The sequence below is a fragment of the Mesocricetus auratus genome, unplaced genomic scaffold, assembly GCF_017639785.1.
Source record: "Mesocricetus auratus isolate SY011 unplaced genomic scaffold, BCM_Maur_2.0 Super-Scaffold_100007, whole genome shotgun sequence".
Taxonomy (NCBI): domain Eukaryota; kingdom Metazoa; phylum Chordata; class Mammalia; order Rodentia; family Cricetidae; genus Mesocricetus; species Mesocricetus auratus.
Window position 1 is genome coordinate 9,277,071 of NW_024429191.1, and position 19,383 is coordinate 9,296,453.

Sequence of the window (19,383 nt, forward strand, 5' to 3'; positions counted from 1 at the left end):
CCATCAATCTGGGGTCTAAGAGCTCCCCCTTGTTCAGGTCAGCTGTTTCTGTGGGTAAAACCAGCCCAGTCTTGACCCCTTTGCTCACCTGTCCTCCCTCTCTGTCACTGGGTTCCATGGGTTCAGTTCAGTGTTTAGCTGTGAGTGTCTGCCTCTGCTTCCATCAGTCATTGGTTGATGCTCTGAACATTCTTAAATAAGTTCCTTTTTTATATTTTTGTTTTGTTTCCTAGTTCCTTTTATTTTTATAAGATATTTGAGTAGCCTCATGAAACTATTTTTATTGGATTAATCCTTTTAAGTTAGCAGTCATTGGGCTGGCAAGATATCTGCCACCTGCTACCTGCCACCAAGCCTAAGAACCTGAATTTGATCCCCAGGACCAACAAAGAGGAGTTGGGCTTCTTAACTTCACACACACCCTGAGGTGCACAGATACCCATACAAATAAATATACAACACTCACTTGCACATGAACACACATACACACAAAAATAACATGTTAAGCTTTTCGTTTGTTTGTTTTAAGATACCAATTATCAGAGGGCTCATCAAGTATGTCCCTCCTAGACTGAACATTTGTATTCAATCTTTGGGACCCATATGATAGAAGGAGAGAACCAAAGGCCACAAGTTATACTCTGACCTCCACACGTGTCATGGGACTCAGGCCCACACATATATACAAACACACAAATAAGTAAATAAATAAATGTAATTTTTAAAAACTTAAGAAGATCCAGGCATTGGTGGGGCACACCTTTAATCCTAGCACTCAAGAGTCAGAGGCAGGTGGATCTCTGTGAGTTCAAGGACAGCCTGGTCTACAGAGCGAATTCCAGGACAGTCAAGACTACACAAAGGAACCCTGTCTCAAAAACAAAACAAAAAACAAAAATGTAAGCATATAATATAAAAAAGAAGAAGAAACATATAGTATTAGGGGCTGGAGAGATAGCTCAATGGTTAAGAACATGGGCTACTCTTCCAGAGGACCTGAGTTCAATTCGCAGCACAAACATGGCAGTTCACAACTGTCTCTAACCCCAATCCGGACATTGTTTACAGAGATTGGTTTTTCAAGACAGGGTTTCTCTGTATCTTTAGAGCCTGCCATGGAACTCACTCTGTAGACCAGGCTGACCTCAAACTCACAGAGATCTACCTGCCTCTGCCTCCTGGCTGCAAGATTAAAGGTGTGCATCACCACTACCCGGCTACATACAACCTATATATTTTTAAAAAGTCTTAACTTCAAAATGGAAGTGGCCAGGTGGTAGTGGCTGTGGCAGTGGCAACAGCTGCGCCAGCACCACCAACGGTGCAGACCTTTAATCCCAGCACTGGGGAGGCAGAGGCAGGCTGATCTCTGTGAGTTCCAGGCCAGCCTGGTCTACAGAGTGAGTTCCATGATAGCCAATGTTATTATACAGAGAAACCCTGTCCTGAAAATCCGTGTGTGTGTGTGTGTGTGTGTGTGTGTGTGTTGGAGAAGCGGTTATGTTTTTGTTTCCACAGAAAACAAAGGCTGTGGTTTCATTCAAAGTTAAAGAGGATCATGTTTGATCAAGGGAGGCTCACTGAAAATCCTGGCTACAGACATAAACAAACCTAGAAAAACTACAAGGTAGATCAAACATAAAACAAATAAAAATCATCTTTGGCTGGCTTATGCACAATGTTAATGTAGATGTGTATGTTACCTTTGAAAGTCCATGTTGTCCGGGAAGGAGACCAGACACCAATGAAAACGGGTGGCTCCGGTTATCTAGCCTCTCAGAGAGCCTCTGTTGCAGTTTCCTCGGAGTTCTGCATCCAGAACAGCTTCCAGGCTGCTGGCTGAGATGATCCAGCCTCACAGACTCTTCTAGCCAAGACTTGACCATTATCCTAACTTTCTCAGAGTCCCCGAAGATGCCAGTACCCCCAGATAACAGGAAGCAGTCTAGAGAACGCAACACCCACATTCCCAGGAGGAGGAATATGATGGGAAATGTTCTTCTGTATATATGTTTTTCTTACTGGATAATGAATAAAACACTGATTGGCTGATTGGTCAGACAGGAAGTGGCATAGCTGGGCAGAAGCAGGATATAGACAGGGACAAACAGGAAATCACTCTCTTCTCTGCAGAGACACTGAGTACTCATCATGTAGCAGGCAAAGGAGTTACAAGTCTGGCATTCTCCAGTAAGCCAGGACCACATGAAAATACATAGGTTAGTAGTTATGGGCTAATAATTAAGACAGAGCTAGCCAATAAGAAGCCCAAGCCACCATGCCTTTAATCCCAGCACTCAGGAGGCAGAGACAGGCAGATCTCTGTGAGTTCGAGGCCAGCCTGGTCTACAGATCGAGTTCCAGGACAGCCTCCAAAACCACAGAGAAACACTGTCTCGAAAAAACAAAACAAACAAAAAGAAAGTTAAGGTGAGGCTGGAGACATGGCTGAGATTAAGAGCACTGGCTGCTCTTCAAATTCCAGCAACTGCATGGGGGCTCACAACCATCAATGATGAAATAATCAGATCTGGTGCCCTCTTTTGTTGTACAGGCAGGAACACTAGATTCATAAGTAAATTAAAAAAGAAAGAAAGAAGCCGGGCGTTGGTGGCGCACGCCTTTAATCCCAGCACTCGGGAGGCAGAGACAGGCGGATCACTGTGAGTTCGAGACCAGCCTGGTCTACAGAGTTCCAGGACAGCCTCCAAAACAATACAGAGAAACCCTGTCTCGAAAAACCAAAAAAAAAAAAAAAAAGAAAGAAAAAAGAAAAAAAGAAACAGCTAAGGCGATAGACTAATGGTGGAGCTGCCTTTGGCAGGCAAATCACTCACCATTGTTACATTTTACCAGAGTGTGCATTTCGGAAGGATGTCTGCCTGCCACCCAAAGGATTTTAGGGCCTAGCCAACGGAGGAACTGAGCTCAGGACATCAGATCTATCTGAGAAGGGCAAGTGAGAGAAGTAGCAGGTTGGGCTGGGTTTATATTTGTTTTCGTTCAGTTAGTTGGTAGGATGGGTGGATATGGATGGGTGGTTGGTATGGTTTGGTTTGGTGATGAGCCCAGAATCATGGACTATTTTCCTCAAAGATGTACTGAATATAGGAGGGAAAACTGTAGAGAGAGAGAGGGTGAGTGGGGCATGGGGGTGCCCACCTATAATTCTAGCACTTGGGTTATATAGGAAGCCCCTATCTCACAAAAGAAACAAAAAACAATTGGGAGGGCCTTGAAGCTGGGTGGTGGTGGCAAAAGCCTTTAATCCCAGCACTTGGGAGGCAGAGGCAGGTGGATCTTTGTGAGTTTAAAGCCAGTCTGGTCTACAAAGTGAGTTCCAGGACGGCCAGGACTATACAGAAAAACCCTGTCTCAAAAAATCAAAAAACACGACAACAAAAACCAAAACAATTAATATCTCTATACTAGTACTTAATTTCATCACTGTGATCAATACCTGACTAGCATAATTTACGGTAAAAAGGGTTTACTTTGGAGGCTGAAGAGATGGCTCAGAGGTTAAGAGCACTGGCTGCTCTTCCAAAGGTCTTGAGTTCAATTCCCAGCAATCACTGGCTCACTACCATCCATAATGAGATCTGGTGCCCTCTTCTGGCCTGCACAGATACATGCAGACAAAATACTATATCCATAATAAATAATAAATATTTTAAAAAAGGAAGGGAATAGCAGCAGAAATGGTTGGTGGTATAGTTCAGTTGGTAGAATGCTTTCCTAGAATGCAAAAGCCCTGGATTCAATATCCAACATTGGGTAAACCAGGCATGCTGTCATATGCCGGCAATTTTAGCAGTAGGAAAATGAGGCAGGAAGGCAAGAGGATCAGAAACTGAAGATTATCCTCAGCTATGTAGTAAGCTCTAAAACAGCCTTAGATACATGAGATTCTGTCTAAAATAAAACCAGCTCATGTAGTGCTGAAAGCCTTGAATACCAACCCTCAGAAGGAAGAGGCAAGTGGATCTCTAGGAGTTCAAGCCTAGCCTGGTCTATAGAGCGTGTTCTAGGACAGCCAGGGCTACACAGAGAAACCCTGTCTCAAAAACATAAAAAACAGTTGGGCGGTAGTGGCGCATGCCTTTAATCCCAGCACTCAGTAGGCAAAGGCAGGTGGATCTCTGTGAGTTGAGACCAGCCTGGTCTACAAGAGCTAGTTCCAGGACAGCCTCCAAAGCCACAGAGAAACCCTGTCTCAAAACAAACAAACAAACAAACAAAACAAAACAAAAACATAAAAAACAAGAGCCAGGCAGTAGTGGTGCATGCCTTTAATCCCAGCACTTGGGAGGCAGAGGCAGGTGTATCTCTGTGAGTTTGAGGCCAGCCTGGTCTACAGAGTGAGTTCCAGGACAGCCAGGGCTACACAGAGAAACCCTGTCTCAAAAAAAAAAAAAAAAAAAGAGGGGGCTGGAGAGATGGCTCAGAGGTTAAGAGCACTGATTGCTCTTCCAGGGGTCCTGAGTTCAATTCCCAGCAACCACATGATGGCTTACAACCATCTACAATTCAATCTGGTGTCCTCTTCTGGCGTGTAGGCAGAACACTGTATATATGATAAATAAATAAAAATCTTTAAAAAAAAAAAGAAAAAGAAAAAACTAAAACCCAGCAATGACAATGAAGATCAACCACAGTGTATCCCGTACCATTGACTGAGCCACTTACAGGACGTTCCTCATTTGGGAAGACATGACACTAGTGCCACCTACTAGAAGATATATACTAAGTGCCAACTGTGCATGAGGAACATATCAAAATGGGTTCCTGCCCATCCACAGGCCCACTCCACCATGAATGCCACTGTCCCCTTAAGATGCCTCCAGGACCTTATCCACAGCCATCTTCTCTCCTTTGTACTTCTCCCACTACGAAGGCTGTCCCTTTCAACAACAGACACACCAGTGCCCTCAGCAGATGTGGCAGTGTTCAGTTCTGGAGAAAATGAGTTTCATCCCTGTTCTTCGTTATCTACTCTTTGCAGGTCAATGTCCTCACTGTAACACAGGTGTACTAACCATACCTCCTTCTCAGGATGGTCCTGTGAGTCTCACAACAGGAGTGATGTTGTTGTCTGTATACTTACTGAGTACCAAGTGTAAACCAAGACAATCAGGTCAGGTTTCAGAAGTCTGGTCACATCTGAACACAACTGGCATTCTCCATTGTGGCCTGTATACCAAGTCAACTCCTAGTTGCTAAGTGATAAAATCAGCATTTGTAATTTTTTCTCAAGTGCAGGTCCTCTCAAACTCAGCTCAGTTCCCCAAACTAAATATGAAGTCAGGGAAATGAAGGAATTCTCCTAGGCAGTATGTAATCCAAGCAGGAACCCTGCAGTCCCTGCTCTCCAAGGCTGTGGTCCTTGTCCTTCAGGTTTTCCAAGTCAGTGGAGAGGGGATGTTCCATAAATAGGACCCTTAAGAATATTGAGGTCGGGGCTGGAGAGATGGCTCAGGGGTTAAGAGCACTGACTGTTATTCCAGAGGTCCTGAGTTTAATTCCCAGCAACCACATGGTGGCTCACAACCACCTTGAGTGAGATGTGGTGCCCTCTGTTGGCACGCAGGCAGAAGAAGACTGTATCCACAAAAAAAAAAAAAAAAAAAAAAAAAGGATATTGAGGTCATTGGGTTTGTCTGATGAGTTTGAAGGTAGAAATGATAAAAAAAAACTTTATGGAGAACTGGGGTTCAAAAGCAAAACAAGAGAATAACACATTGGGAATTTGGTGTCTACATGGCACAGGGTAGGCTGTCAGAAAACTGGGAACTACTGTTATTCTGACACCTAGCTCTAGTCAAAATGATACTGATAAACACACACCTCCCCTATGTCCTAGCAATTCCACTCCAAATGATACACCCCAGATGTGGGAGCAAATGTCCATATATTCATACATAAGAACAAGAATCTTCACATGGACATTACAAGAGTCTTAAACTAGAAATGGCCCAGTGTTCATCAGCAAGAGATCATTCAAGTCAGACATTGGTGGCAAACGCCTTTAATCCCAGCACTTGGGGATTTGAGGCCAGCCTGATCTACAGAAGGAGTGCCAAAACAGGCTCCAAAACTACACAGAAAAACCAAAAAATAAAAAATAAAAAAAATAAACTGAGGATGGATTTCACAGGCATTATGTTAAGGAAGCATGATAAGCAAGGGTCTCGTTTATAAGATGGTCCTACAGTGATCACGGAAGCTCATGCCTGTAATCCCAGCACTTAGAAAGCTGAGGCAGGAGGTGTGCCAAAAGTTCCAGGCCAGCCCAGAATACAGAGTAAAAAGTCTGTCTTGAAAAAACAATCAAACAAAAGTCATCTGGGGAAGTAGCTCATGAATAGAGGTTTGTTTGCCTAGCATAAACAGATTGGACATGGTGGTACATTATCTGTGATCTCAATACTTGGGAGACACAAAATAAACCAAGGTCATCCTCAGTTTCATATTGAATTGAGGATGGCCTCAATTTATAAAACCCTGCCTCAAAACGAACAAACAAACAGGGCCAGTGAGATGGCACTTGTTGCCAAGCCTGTCAACCTGAGTTGGATTTCTAGGGCCCACTGGGTAGGAGGAGAGAACTGACTCCTGCAAGGTGTGCTCAGACCTCCACATGCCATGACACAGGCACACATGAACCAAATAAAAAAGAAAAGAAAAGAATGATAAGTTTTCAAAAGATTTTACACACATCACATTATTATGTTTGTGGAGACAGGGTTTCTCTGTGTAACAGCCCTGGCTTTTCTGAAACTTGCTTTGTAGACCAGAATGACCTCAAACTCTCAGAGATCCATCTACCTCTGCCTCTGAGTGCTGGGATTAAAGGTGTGGGTCACCATACTGGCCATTCCTTTCTTAGTACACAAGTGAGAGTTCACAACAGCCCGTAACTCCAGTTTCAGAGGATCTCACTCCTGGTCTCCAAGGTCACCACAAATGCAAGCAAATACTCTTACGCATAAAATAAAAAAGAAATATTTAAAAATATTATTTTAAAGTACATGTGGGTATGTGCATGTGTATGTAGGTATCCACAGAGGTCAGAAGAAACTCCCGTGGAGCTGGAGTTACAGGCACTTGTGAACTGCCCAACTTGAGTGCTTAGGATATGAACTCACCAGGGAGGTTTGCAGGAGTGAAAAACCAGCCTGCCTCCATCTTAGGCTTAAAAGCCATCTTAAAGAAAAACAAGGTTCATTCTTGTTCATGATTAAACCTCTCAAGGATTGAGCTATGCCCTGCCTGTGACCTTAACTACAAATGGTTCTGTACTACCTGTTCCAGGAATGGTAATCAAGTCTTTGTTTCAAAAAGTTATTTATAACCATCTTGCAAACCTACCTTTGTTTCAAAAGGCTATATGACCACTTTAACTACCTTGTTATGCCCACCTTGCAACCATGTCTTTGTTTCAGGCGGTCATTCGACCTTATGTTCTGCTCCTATTGCCTGCCCAAACGCCTCCATTTAGAAGCCACCTGCCCCTGAACTTTATAAAAACTTCGTTTTCCTCACAGCCAATGCTGACCTCTGAACCTCAGCTTGGGAGGAGGCAGCACATGTACATGAATCAAAACAAAACTACTCGGTTTAATTGTTTGCTTTAATTAATTGGGCCATGATGATTTGGGTCGGTGGTCTGTCTCTTCCCGTCTCTGGGATTAACAGAGTAAGATTTTCAATAGAAATTCCTCTAGTCCAAAAGTGAGAATTTTGTTTTGTTTTGTTTTTCGAAACAGGGTTTCTCTGTATTGTCTTGGAGGTTGTCCTGGAACTCTCTTTGTAGACCAGGCTGGCCTCGAACTCACCAAGATCCATCTGCCTCTACCTCCCGAGTGCTGAGATTAAAGGCGTGCGCAACCACCGCCCGGCCCAGAGGTGAGAATTTTAAGAAGATTAGAACAAGCAAATTAGAGTGAATGTATAATCAAGGCCAGAAACGTGGTTGGGGAGGGATGGATATCCGTTAGTGGCCGGATATTTTTTTTAAAGATTTATTTATTTATTACATATACAGTGTTCTGCCTACATGCCAGAAGAGGGCACCAGATTGAATTGTAGATGGTTGTGAGCCACCATGTGGTTGCTGGGAATTGAACTCAGGACCCCTGGAAGAGCAATCAGTGCTCTTAACCTCTGAGCTATCTCTCCAGCCCCTATTGGCCGGATATTAATATAAGCGAATTTTTTGTGAAATGTTGGAATTACGGTATAACTGATATTTGATATATGACGATATTACTGTGCAAAAACTGCATTGATCTATACTTAAGACTTAAGCCCATCATTGTATACTATGCCTCAATAAAAGTGTTAATAGTTGATGAGGACGGTAAGCGCAACCAATTGCTGCAATATCATACCGGAGACAATGTGCCCCTGCTTTGCCATTATGTGTTCATGTCACTTGGTGGTCCTGGGAAACCGTTTGGAAGAACTGAAGGTGAGAATTCAAGTACCAGGCAAAGGAAGTTCCGGGCTGGTTTCAAAGACTGAAAGGTACACGGTTCAAGCGCCGCCAAATTCATCACATCTAAGATGCTTACGTGACTGCGGTGCTGGTGGCCCCTCCCGCCGTGCTCCTGCAGATAGCCCCGCCCAACCAAGGCCTCCAGAAGAGGTAGCCAATCAGCAGCCGGCCTGGCCCGGGGTCACTGACCTGGAGTCTCCGACACCTAGGCTGACCACCAGTTTCCAATGAGCGAGCTACCCCCGCTGCCATCCATGATCAGCCGCCTTACGTCCCGTGCCTTTCGCGGCCCGCAGCGTTTCCGCAGCGTACGCTTTACCCTTGCCGGTTGGAGCTCTGCCAGCCAATCATTGGCGTATCCCGACCAGACGGCCAATGGCTGCCCGCCTCCGCGCGCCGGGCTCGCGACAGTTGCAGCTGTGCGCCTTGCAGCTCGCGGGAAACGGAGATGGATTGGCGCAAGCAGGAGCCAATGGGCGGTGCGCGCGAGGAGCGGGTCCAATGAGCGTCCCAGAGGCGGGGCGGGCGCCGCGGCGGGCGGCTGTGAGGATCGGCCGGTAGTGGCGGTGGCGCCGGTGGGTGGCTGCAGCGGTCAGCGGTCGACCATGGCGGAGGCAGAGGCCGGCGGCGACGAAGCCCGCTGCGTGCGACTGAGTGCCGAGCGGGCCAAGGTGCTGCTGGCCGATGTGGACACGCTGCTGTTCGACTGCGATGGTGTGCTGTGGCGCGGTGAGACGGCTGTGCCGGGGGCGCCGGAGACTCTACGGGCGCTGCGGGCCCGCGGCAAGCGACTGGGCTTCATCACCAACAACAGCAGCAAGACTCGCACGGCCTACGCGGAGAAGCTAAGGCGCTTGGGTTTCGGCGGTCCGGTGGGGCCCGACGCGGGCCTCGAGGTCTTCGGCACGGCCTACTGCAGCGCGCTCTATCTGCGCCAGCGCCTGGCCGGCGTGCCGGACCCCAAGGCCTACGTGCTGGGCAGTCCGGCCTTAGCCGCCGAGCTGGAGGCCGTGGGTGTCGCCAGTGTGGGTGTGGGTCCGGAGGCGTTGTGCGGCGAAGGCCCGAGCGACTGGCTGGCGGTGCCGCTCGAACCCGGCGTGCGCGCGGTAGTGGTGGGCTTCGACCCACACTTCAGCTACATGAAACTCACCAAGGCCGTGCGGTACCTGCAGCAGCCCGACTGCCTGCTCGTGGGCACCAACATGGACAACCGGCTCCCGCTAGAGAACGGCCGTTTCATTGCGGGTCCGTGCGCCTAGGGGCTGGAGGTTGGAGGGCGGGCTCAGCCCTTCCGTGTCTTCTGACTCCCAGCGTCCCCTTCCCTCCCTCGCCCCGCAGGTACCGGCTGTCTGGTGCGAGCCGTGGAGATGGCCACCCAGCGCCAGGCGGATATCATCGGGAAGCCTAGCCGCTTCATCTTCGACTGCGTGTCCCAAGAGTATGGTATCAACCCGGAGCGCACCGTTATGGTGGGAGACCGCCTGGACACAGACATCCTTCTGGGCGCCACCTGTAGCCTGAAGACTATCCTGACCCTCACCGGAGTCTCCACTCTTGAGGATGTGAAGATTAATCAGGAAAGTGACTGCATGTACAAGAAGAAAATGGTCCCTGACTTTTATGTTGACAGTATAGCCGACCTTTTGCCTGCCCTTCAAGGTTAAAGATTTAGTGTCTTTAATCTCTGGAATAAAAAAATGAAAATCAGTTACCTAAATTAATAGGTGGGGCTCAGTTAGGTGGCTGCAGGTTAATTGGAGTTAAGCAAAGGCAGTAGTTAACCTTGTACGTAAACGTTGGGGGGTGCTGTTTACAGATGATTATATTTTAAGATGCACTTTTAAACTTGGAAGGCATTATGGGGTGGGCCATGGGCTTTGTATGTGTTTACAGGGATGGGCATAGCATCTGCCCAGGATTCAGGTAACCTTAGGCCCTGTTGATGAGCCTGAAGTGGGTCAAGGGTTGTGTGTCATGCTTTTTACTGAAAAGATGTATTCAGGGATCAGACCCTCGGTTGGGCTCGAGGAAAGGAAGGGCTGTTACGAGACACTTGTGCAGACCAAAACCCAGGGTTTCCCCCGGTGTGATCATACAGCAGAGAAGCCTGCTATGTGTTCCTTACCTATAGGGTATGAGTGGAGGAGGCCACTCCCAGGTGGGATTTCTGTTGTTGGGGTTTAGAATACTGCCCTTGACAACTTCCACTCATCCCGCTTCCTTGAAAGCCACTTTGATGTCACAATTGTCTGTTCTGTTTCAGATGCCCAGCACTACAGCCCCTCATGCACACCAACAGCCTAGATAAACTTGGGCTTCCTTGTGTGAATTGAAACCTATGTGTTTCACTGAGTGGTCTGCTGAGCAGCAGAGTGGGTATGAACTCCATACTGCTGTACAGGGACCTTAGAACAGTGTTTATTTAAAAAAAAATCTTAAAACTACTGAACAAAATTGTCAAGTGTGGAATTGGAACTTTAAAGGGTATGGATTTATAGCTGTGCTGTCTTAAGGATAAACCCTACGGAAGAAACCCATTGCTCCTGTCAGCAGTATAGCCAATGTGCAAGCTAAGGATTGCCTTGTTTCCCAGAGTACCCTCTGGGTATGGAAGGAAAGAGGAGTCCTGAAAATAATTGTTTCTAACAACACATCTAACCTCCCTTGCCTATGTCCTTTGCATTTGTGGCTGGGTCATATGTTGGTGCTCCATGAAGCCATCTATTTCCATCCTGGACTTCCTTGTTGGTGGCCAGACGGAAGGTCCACCCTGCCAAACAGTTGGCTTCTAAGCATCTCTGGCGTTTTGCTCTGCTCTGACCTTTAGCAGCAGTATTCATGGGTCAAAACCAGGAAGCTATTGCTTTTAGCTGACTCCTTCCTTCCTGGCACCTTGCCCTGTACCAAGTGGCTACTCTTGTGGTCGCAGCACTTCACCTGTTCAGATTCTCAGAGCAATAAAATGTATCCCATGCCTGAAGCTGCTCCCAGGCCAGGGGTAGCTGGGAGTGGAATGGTGCCATAATTCACCATGAAGGTGGCAGTGCCTGTGACACTGGTGATGTTGATCCTCTGAGTCTGGATAATGAACAGACCTGTTTTGGCACTATCACCCACATAGGAGTACTTTGCAGTTGCAGCAGCAAGGGATGCCCCCTCTTCTACCGGGCAGTAGCCCGAGAACCTGTGTGTTACATTTCCAGCTTGTTTGATTGTGTGAACTCAAATGCACATTAAACTCTCAAACCACAGTGACTAGGTCTGCCTTCCTCTATACTTTGAGTAGCAGCTGTCTAGCTATGGGTGGGGGGCAAGGCAAGAGTATATACAAGGCAGGCTGGGATTCCAGTTCCAAAATCTTAACACAGTGGTGTGACCACTGCTGCCCCACCCTTGAGAGGAACAGGTCCTAAGAAACAGGAAGTATGTAGCATAAAACCAGAGAATAAAGCTACTGGGTAAAATATGTGGATGTGAGTATAGCTGAGCTACCATGTCAGAGACCAGAGAAGTTAACAGCTTGGTTAGAAAAAAACAAGCTAGGGTACAGGCTAGCTTAGCCATCCAGCAAGCTGGTTTGTCCAGTCCAGCTGAAGCCCTCTTGGTGCACATGGAAATATCCATAGCCTCATCTAGTGTTAATGGGGTCTAGAAAGAGGCTTGGGAGTTTGCAGGGAAAGTAAAAAAGCAATTGGCCTCACACTGATGGTTCACTGAACATTTATTGATGGTTCCTGTGTCTAGTTCAGGAGTCTAGAGATAAAAGACTCCAAGAAAAAAATGCCCAACCAGACAAAATTATCCTGGCTAAGACCTACCCAGTTCTGACTTCCCACCAAGGTCCTGTTTTTACTTGCTCCCAGAAACTGTTCTGCACAGGTCAACTGTCCAGAGACATGCCTGGTGCCGAGTAATCACAGTGGGGGAGAAGGCTGTCCTGGCTCTGACCCTGGATATCAGATACTGGCTGGGAAGGAAGCAGTGGGATTGGGAGGGGGAGGATACAGTTTGACTCATCAAAGGCATCCTGAGGTTTCCCTGGCTGACTCCTCCAAGGGGCTGTAGACAATCAGTGCATTGTCAGCAGGGGCTGCAGCATGGAACAAGGGCACGTCCACACTGAGCGCCTCAGGTCCAGGCCTGTTGAGGTAAGGTCTCTCTTCCTGCTCCCCCCCCCCCCAAAGAACACAGGGATACAAGAGTCCGGAGTGTCACCACCTGCCATCAGCCCCTTCCCTGAGCAAGTCAGCTCTCTAACCCAGAAGCCCCACTGACAGTAATATGCCCCTAGGTGAAGACCAAACCCTGCCATAGGGGCTGGAGAGCAGCAGGCCTGCTGCTTACACTGGTCACTGCTGGGGCCGTGGCTGGAGGGCTTCTTGGCTTCATGTACAGCCCCCCCCCAAGGTGAGCTGCTCCTCAAGCCCAGGGATATACAGAGTGGGAAGGGGGTAGGAAAGCTAGTACCTGTTAGCCCTCCCACGGGGCCAGGCCTTAACGCTGGCCTTCATCAGATAGCCAGAGAACCAGAAGGAACAAAGCCTACTATGGTGATAAGCAAATACAGATATCAGGGCGGAATTCCAATACCCCTTAGACATTGCTGCAGATGCTCCGAAAGACCTCAAGCTCCAGGGTACCCTGGTCCAACCAAACCACTCTAGTGGACGTGGCCCAGAACACGGCAACTATCATGGTGACTCCACTTCAGAGCAACCACAGCTGGGCCGTACTGTTTGACGGACAAAATGTGAGTGAGCTTGGGAGCAGGGCAGAGTGGAAGTATCAGGGGTGGCCTTGACTTACCCATCTGCCTCCCCAGGGCTACATCTGTTACCGACCGGCAGAGCACCAGGCCTGCTTCCTCCGTCTGATGGAAGCCCAAGATTGGGAGACCTTACGGCTGCTGGTGAACACTTCCAGGGTGAGCGGTACTACTTGGCTTGCCAATCACCCCCACCCCCCCAAGGCCAGGGGAAAAACAAAAGGTCTTCTGTGCAGCCCAGCTGGGCCAGCCAAGGCTCTGGTTTCAGGGGAACAGAAAGCTCTATCTTCTCCTGACTAAGGCTGTTGACAAGAGCAGGTGGAAGGGCCATCAGGCTGGGGTGGGACATGAATGCCCTACCCAGCCAGGATCCAGGAAGTACTATATGGTGGCCCACCAGAGTCTTTCTGCAGGCCCAAGAGTCCCATGTACCTGGCCAAGACACCCACTATATTCAGGAGCTGCTGGCAGTTTTGGGGGGTCATACTGTGGACCCTGCCCAAGCAGGAGCTTCGGTGCGACACCTTTGCATGGACACTCCCATCTACTGGGCCCAACGGGCAGAGGGTGAGTTGGGGTAGGTTGAGTGAAGAGGCCTGTGGCTCATGCAGGACAGTACTAGGTGGGAGCCCTTATGATTCATGAGTACCCTTCTCCCCAGGGCCCCAGAGACAGCGGCTGATCTACCTCTGCATTGACATCTGCTTCCCGAGCAACATCTGTGTGTCTGTCTGCTTTTATTACCTTCCAGACTAAGTCCCCTACTGACCTGCCTTTGGTCCCACAGGCCAGTCCTGTCCCCACAGGTCAGCAAGCTGGTCAGGTCACCAGCACCAATAAAGGGCAGCTGACAGTAGGGACAAATAAACCCATATTACCTGGCCATAGTGGTAATTTTTGGGGGGCCTCAGTACCTGTACAGGGGTAAAGAGGGGCAAGTGGGGATAACATACTTGGGAAACCTCAACAGTTCAATCCCTCTGGGTCTAGCCTTTCTGAACTGAGAAATGACTCCCAGCCCAGGCACATGTCCCTGGCTTAGTGAGCCTTCTGACAATGAAGAAAGTCCCAAAGTACAGGGGCCATGGCAGTCTGGTCAGGTCCAGCTGGCCTGGCATGCAGAGGCTGACCTGAGAGTCACTTAGGCCAGGATATTGTTGAGGTATGTCCACTTAGAGCCACTATACCAGGCAGTCCTGACTGCCCAATGCAGCCTCAACGGGTAGAGGCTAACCCAGCACGCTGTCATTGAAGGCCAAGCAGATGACAGCCTTCTGATGGCCACCATACTCTCTCTTGATCTCTCCAGTCTCTACACACCAAAGCCGGGCCAGGTTGTCAGAGGAAGCTGCAGGAGGGATCAGGCAGAAGAGAAGCAGCCCATGAATGGCCTCTCTAGAGGCCTAGGCAATGTAGAAGAGATAGGAGATAGGGCTCACCTGTGACTATGTACTGGGAGTCCCCTGAGAAGGCACAGCCCCACATCCAACCACGGGATGACTCTCCAGGGTTACTACTCTTGATGCTGAGCTCTGTCATCAGGGAGAAGTTGGATGTCCTCCAGATTTTACATGTCTGGTCAGCTGAACAGGTAGCAAGGAGCCTGGGGTTGGACAATGGGTATCTCAGCAGCTACTACTACCTTGTATCTGCTTAACACACACCAGGTAGTGCCCCCAGCCCCTGAAGATGCCCTCTTCCGGCAGGACCCTAACACTCACGTGGAGTCAGGGCTGAAGCGGCATTGCAGGGCATAGCGTGTGTGGGCTGGGATCTTGGTCTTGGGAATAAGCTGAGTCACCTCGTCACCAATGCCCCCAGTCAGATTCCAGACATAGCAGTTCCCCTATAGAACAGGAGGGCAGTCATTTAAAACCTAGACCCAAGGACACCTGAGCCAGGGCAGGAAGGCTGGCATCTTGGGGTCATGTCTATAGGAAGCTTGGCCCTAACACGGAACCATGCCCAGCCAGCCAAAAGCAGGAGACCACACTGGCCAGGGACTCAAATACAGCTCCCTAGAGGCTGCTGTTGGCCAATAGAGATGTGCAGGAAGGGAGGTGGTAAGGAGGGTACCCAGACAGACGATGTAACAACCGAAGGCTGGAAGGAGGGAATGCAAGTATGTAGAACAAGTGATATTCTAAGATTTAAAAGGAGAAAATGAGACTAGAGATGAAAGCAGGGACCAAACTGAAGCATCCTACAGTCCATGAAAAGGAGCCAGAGCAGGCAGGGCATTGGTGGCGCACTCGGGAGGCAGAGGCAGGCGGATCTCTGTAAGTTCAAGGCCAGCCTGGTCTAGGAGTGAGTTCCAGGACAGCCTCCAAAATAATACAGAGAAACCCTGTCTCAAAAAACCAAAAAAGAAAAAAAAAAAAAAAGAAGAAAAGAAAAGGAGCCAGAGCATCTTAAGGTCTCAGAAGAGCGCAGCCTGCCATAAGGCTAAAGGGTACTTGTACAGTTGGAGGAGAATAGATCAGGCATTCCAGGAAGGCCACAGAGAAGTTTGTCAATATCAGGGAAGATCAGTCATGGACTAGAACATGAAAGAAAAGGAGGAAATAACTGGCCCTGAGAAATCCTGGCTAGGTGCTCAGTCTGATGGGTGGGCCATGGCAGACAGCAAGGTGGACATGAGGAGTGATACTCAAGTGCCTGACTTTGGGAGCTGGATGGAAACTTAGAGAGGCCTGAGGAACAACCAGGGCATCTGCGGAAGATAGGGGGCTAGGAGCTGACATGCCCCTGGACCCAGTCCCTGTACTCACAGCACTATTGACTGCTGCCATGTAGCTGGCATCAGGGTCGATGTGGGCAGATGTGATGGAAACCTCAGGCTCAGGGATCAGCTGCTCATTGTGGTCTGTCTTCAGGTCCCAGATGTGGATGGCACCACTCTGGTCACCCACAATGAGTTCTGCCTGGGATATAGTGAGAGTAAGATGTGGCAGTACCTCTGCCTTCCAAGGCCCCCAGGTACCTGGCCCCAGGAGTCCTCCTCACCTGGTTGGGATGCAGACACACACAATTAATGGGTGCATTCACCTGGAAGATGCGCTGACACTGCAGGTTCCGGGATCTGTGGGGAGTTAGGGTCACACATGGTGTCTAATGTATGCTACTGGTATCCCACAAAAAGCTCCCATTCTCTGCTAATAAGAGTTGCTTCTACCTTAGGAGCTTGTAGAGGTTGGCTCTTCCCCACAGGTGGCAGTGTTAGGTCATTAAAAGGGAATGAAAGTCTGGCCCCAGGCCTCAAGGCGGGGTGGCTTTGATGTAAATCCTGCTGCTTTCCTCCTTCCTCTAAATACCCACTCAACCCCCCCCACACACACACATTTCCCTGGCTGCCCTCTCCCCAGGCAGCCTCCTCTCCAGCCCAGCACTCAACACCTGAGGTCCCATATGCGAGCTGTGCAGTCTTCCCCGCCCGTGTACATCCATCGGCCATCCTCATGAAAGCCCACAGATGCAATGTTCTTATTGACTCCGTCGTAACTGATGATGGGGTTGGGGTTATTGGAGTTGAGATCATACATGCGGATATGCTGGTAACCTAGGGACACAGGCTGAATTAAAGCATGGGGGGACCAGGCAGTGGTGGCGCACGCCTTTGATCCCAGCACTCAAGAGGCAGAGGCAGTCGGATCTCTGTGAGTTCGAGACCAAGCCTGGTCTAACAGCTAGTTCCAGGACAGCCTCCAAAACAATACAGAGAAACCGTGTCTCGAAAACACCAAAAATAAATAAATAAATACAGATAAAGCATGGGGGCCAGGTAGTCCTGCCACCAGTCAAGGGCAAAGGTCAGAGTCTCAGGTACCTGCGGCAGCAATCATGCTTCGGTCTGGTGTGATCTCCAAGGCATTCACCTGCTGAATCTGTTAAGGATGATGGGAAGTGAACCCTGGAAAGGAAGGCCTTGGGGCCACGGGCCATCAGGACCGACACCACCTGGCCTGACTTTCCCAGGGCACTTGTCATTCATACTTCATCCTGGCCAGCACCACCCTGCCTGCTCCCAAGTGGAGGATACAGAGTCCTGATGCTGCACGGTTCGGGTGCAGATGCCACTGTGCGCCTGCCAAAAGCGCACAGTGTGGTCATAGCCTGCAGTTGCCAAGATGACAGGGTCACTGCCCACTGTGCCTGGGGTGGTGTTCATTGTCTGACGGCTGGGAAAAATGAGGCCTGCACTGGGACAAGAGCTAGGTGATACGCAAGGTCCAAAGGTCAAAACATCTAGAGGAAAAAACGGATGTATGAGAAAACAATCCACACTACGCTGAGTAGCATCACTTTAAAGATAAGAAAAATGAGTCTTTAGGGTCACGCTGGCAGTCACATGAAAGGCGACTCAGCGCCTCTGCTTCCAGGCACCTGTTCCTTCAGCTTCACCAGCACCGACGGAGACGCCACCCCGCCTGCAGTCAGCAGGAGGCAGTAACACACAGAGGGCAATCACAGGGGCGCCATCTGCCGCAAGGGTAGGCAACGCATGCGCAAGGCGATTGGGGAAAGCCGGGCACCAATGCTGCTGCGCATGCGTGGCTGCCCGGCATTGAGATCTGATGGGTGGGGGCGCTGTGTGGCAGGACCCCCGAGGTCCCCTGTGTTCTGCAGACCGACTTGGCTCTGTCCTACCAACCTGATTACCCCGACCGCATCCTTCTAGCCACCCAGCAGCTGATATACAGCCCTTATCCCGCGGCCTCCGTACCTTACACACGCTCAGCACTCTGCCTTGGTCCAGGACGGCGAGGCGAGTAGGAGCGAATCGATAGAAGCCGGGCCGAGTGTAGAGTTATCGATAGCCGCTCAGGGCGAGACCATGAGTCCGGTGAGTGGGGGAGTGAGTTTGCAGTGATTCCAAAGTTCTGAGAGGTGGAACTGCAGAAGCGGTCCCGCGCGGAGTGGGCGTCAGCCGCGACCCCAGCCTTGTCCTCACTGGACAGACATTGTGCGGCTGCCTATTTTCCAGACTTGATTCCTAGGAAGGTTTGCATTGTCGTTGTCCCCCCCACCCCTGCACACATACACAGTACCCTACCCTACCTACCAAGCTAGAATTCCAGCAAATACAAAATTTACAGATTTTTTTAAAGTGGTGGTGGTGGGGGCAGTTGTTCTTGTTGTTTTTGTATAGCATATCTCAAACGTTGCACTAAAAGAATTACTTTCTTACAAGAAGTTCAAATGCAACTAGGCATTCTCTCCTATTTGTTTTGGGGGTTTTTTTGTTAGTTTTTTTTTTTTTTTTTGGTTTTTGTTTTGTTTTGTTTTCGAGACAGGGCTTCTCTGTGTAGCTTTGGAGGCTGTCCTGGAACTCGCTCTGTTGACCAAGCTGGCCTCGAACTCATAGAGCCTCTGCTTCCCCAGTGCTGGGATTAAAGCCGATTTGTTTTATCTGGTAACCCTAGTCTAGTCTGGGCCCTTTCAGACCTGTCCAGCCCCAGCCTGATCCACAGTGCACACAAGTTAGCCTAGAAACCACTTTAAAACTGCAGATTCTCGCCGGGTGTTGGTGGCGCATGCCTTTAATCCCAGCGCTTGGGAGGCAGAGGCAGGCGGATCTCTGTGAGTTCGAGGCCAGCCTAGTCTACCGAGCGAGTTCCAGGACAGCCTCCAAGACAATACAGAGAAACCCTGTCTCGAAAAAACAAAAAAAAAACAAAAAAAAACAAACAAACAAAAAAAAACCCTGCCGATTCTCAGGGCTGCAGAGATGATCGGCTCAGAGGTTAAGAGCACTGCATGTTCTTCCGGAGGACCTGAGTTCAATTCCCAGCCATGTGGTTGCTCACAACAACCATCTATAATGAGGTCTGATGCCTTCTCCTGGGGTACATGCATGTATACAGATAAAAAACTGTATGCGCAAGCACTCGGGAGGCAGAGCCAGGCAGATCTCTGCGAGTTCGAGGCCAGCCTGGTCTACAAAGTGAGTTCCAGGACAGCCTCCAAAGCTACAGAGAAACCCTGTCTCGAAAAACAAAAAAAAAACAACAACAAAAAAACTCTATGCGCCGGGCGCACGCCTTTAATCTCAGCACTCGGGAGGCAGAGGCTGGACGACAGCCTCCAAAACAATCAGAGAAACCCTGTCTCGTAAAAA

The 19,383-nt window shown here is 49.2% G+C and overlaps 3 protein-coding genes across 6 annotated transcripts; 2 read left to right on the forward strand and 1 right to left on the reverse strand.

The window, feature by feature from the left end:
• Positions 1–8,462: 8,462 nt before the first annotated feature.
• LOC101832397 (phosphoglycolate phosphatase) lies at positions 8,463–11,751 on the forward strand. The gene is made up of 2 exons (XM_005081623.4): positions 8,463–9,745; positions 9,839–11,751. Exons 1-2 carry the CDS (start codon positions 8,728–8,730, stop codon positions 10,162–10,164), a joined length of 1,344 nt encoding a protein of 447 aa, XP_005081680.2. The 5' UTR covers positions 8,463–8,727; the 3' UTR covers positions 10,165–11,751.
• A 452-nt stretch (positions 11,752–12,203) lies between these two features.
• Positions 12,204–18,123, reverse strand: Mlst8 (MTOR associated protein, LST8 homolog). Of its 4 annotated transcripts, none has more exons than XM_005081621.4 (9): positions 17,989–18,123; positions 17,305–17,510; positions 17,092–17,140; positions 16,662–16,824; positions 16,272–16,347; positions 16,037–16,189; positions 14,987–15,111; positions 14,705–14,868; positions 12,204–14,613 (listed from the first exon to the last, which is right to left on the reverse strand). In XM_005081621.4, exons 2-9 carry the CDS (start codon positions 17,431–17,433, stop codon positions 14,495–14,497), a joined length of 978 nt encoding a protein of 325 aa, XP_005081678.1. In that variant the 5' UTR covers positions 17,434–17,510; positions 17,989–18,123; the 3' UTR covers positions 12,204–14,494. The 4 variants fall into 4 exon arrangements, with proteins under 4 accessions (XP_005081678.1, XP_005081677.1, XP_012977124.1 ...); XM_005081620.4 differs by having other exon boundaries at positions 17,092–17,143; positions 17,989–18,122; XM_013121670.3 differs by having other exon boundaries at positions 17,092–17,143; positions 17,305–17,459; positions 17,989–18,102.
• Positions 12,522–14,148, forward strand: Bricd5 (BRICHOS domain containing 5). Its single transcript, XM_040748249.1, has 5 exons — positions 12,522–12,648; positions 13,098–13,250; positions 13,323–13,424; positions 13,679–13,832; positions 13,927–14,148. Exons 1-5 carry the CDS (start codon positions 12,598–12,600, stop codon positions 14,019–14,021), a joined length of 555 nt encoding a protein of 184 aa, XP_040604183.1. The 5' UTR covers positions 12,522–12,597; the 3' UTR covers positions 14,022–14,148.
• Positions 18,124–19,383: the final 1,260 nt, after the last annotated feature.

What these genes read in the sequence shown, in the direction of transcription:
- LOC101832397 (XM_005081623.4), top strand. Translation starts at nt 8,728, where the DNA reads ATGAGCGAGCTACCCCCGCTGCCATCCATGATCAGCCGCCTTACGTCC. An exon ending in GAACGGCCGTTTCATTGCGG is followed by an intron (nt 9,746 to 9,838) that starts GTCCGTGCGCCT and finishes CTCGCCCCGCAG; the next exon opens with GTACCGGCTGTCTGGTGCGA.
- Bricd5 (XM_040748249.1), top strand. Translation starts at nt 12,598, where the DNA reads ATGGAACAAGGGCACGTCCACACTGAGCGCCTCAGGTCCAGGCCTGTT. An exon ending in TACTGTTTGACGGACAAAAT is followed by an intron (nt 13,251 to 13,322) that starts GTGAGTGAGCTT and finishes CTGCCTCCCCAG; the next exon opens with GGCTACATCTGTTACCGACC. An exon ending in TGCTGGTGAACACTTCCAGG is followed by an intron (nt 13,425 to 13,678) that starts GTGAGCGGTACT and finishes GTCTTTCTGCAG; the next exon opens with GCCCAAGAGTCCCATGTACC.
- Mlst8 (XM_005081620.4), bottom strand. Translation starts at nt 17,433, where the DNA reads ATGAACACCACCCCAGGCACAGTGGGCAGTGACCCTGTCATCTTGGCA. An exon ending in AAGCATGATTGCTGCCGCAG is followed by an intron (nt 16,825 to 17,091) that starts GTACCTGAGACT and finishes CTGTGTCCCTAG; the next exon opens with GTTACCAGCATATCCGCATG. An exon ending in GCTCGCATATGGGACCTCAG is followed by an intron (nt 16,348 to 16,661) that starts GTGTTGAGTGCT and finishes AACTCCCCACAG; the next exon opens with ATCCCGGAACCTGCAGTGTC.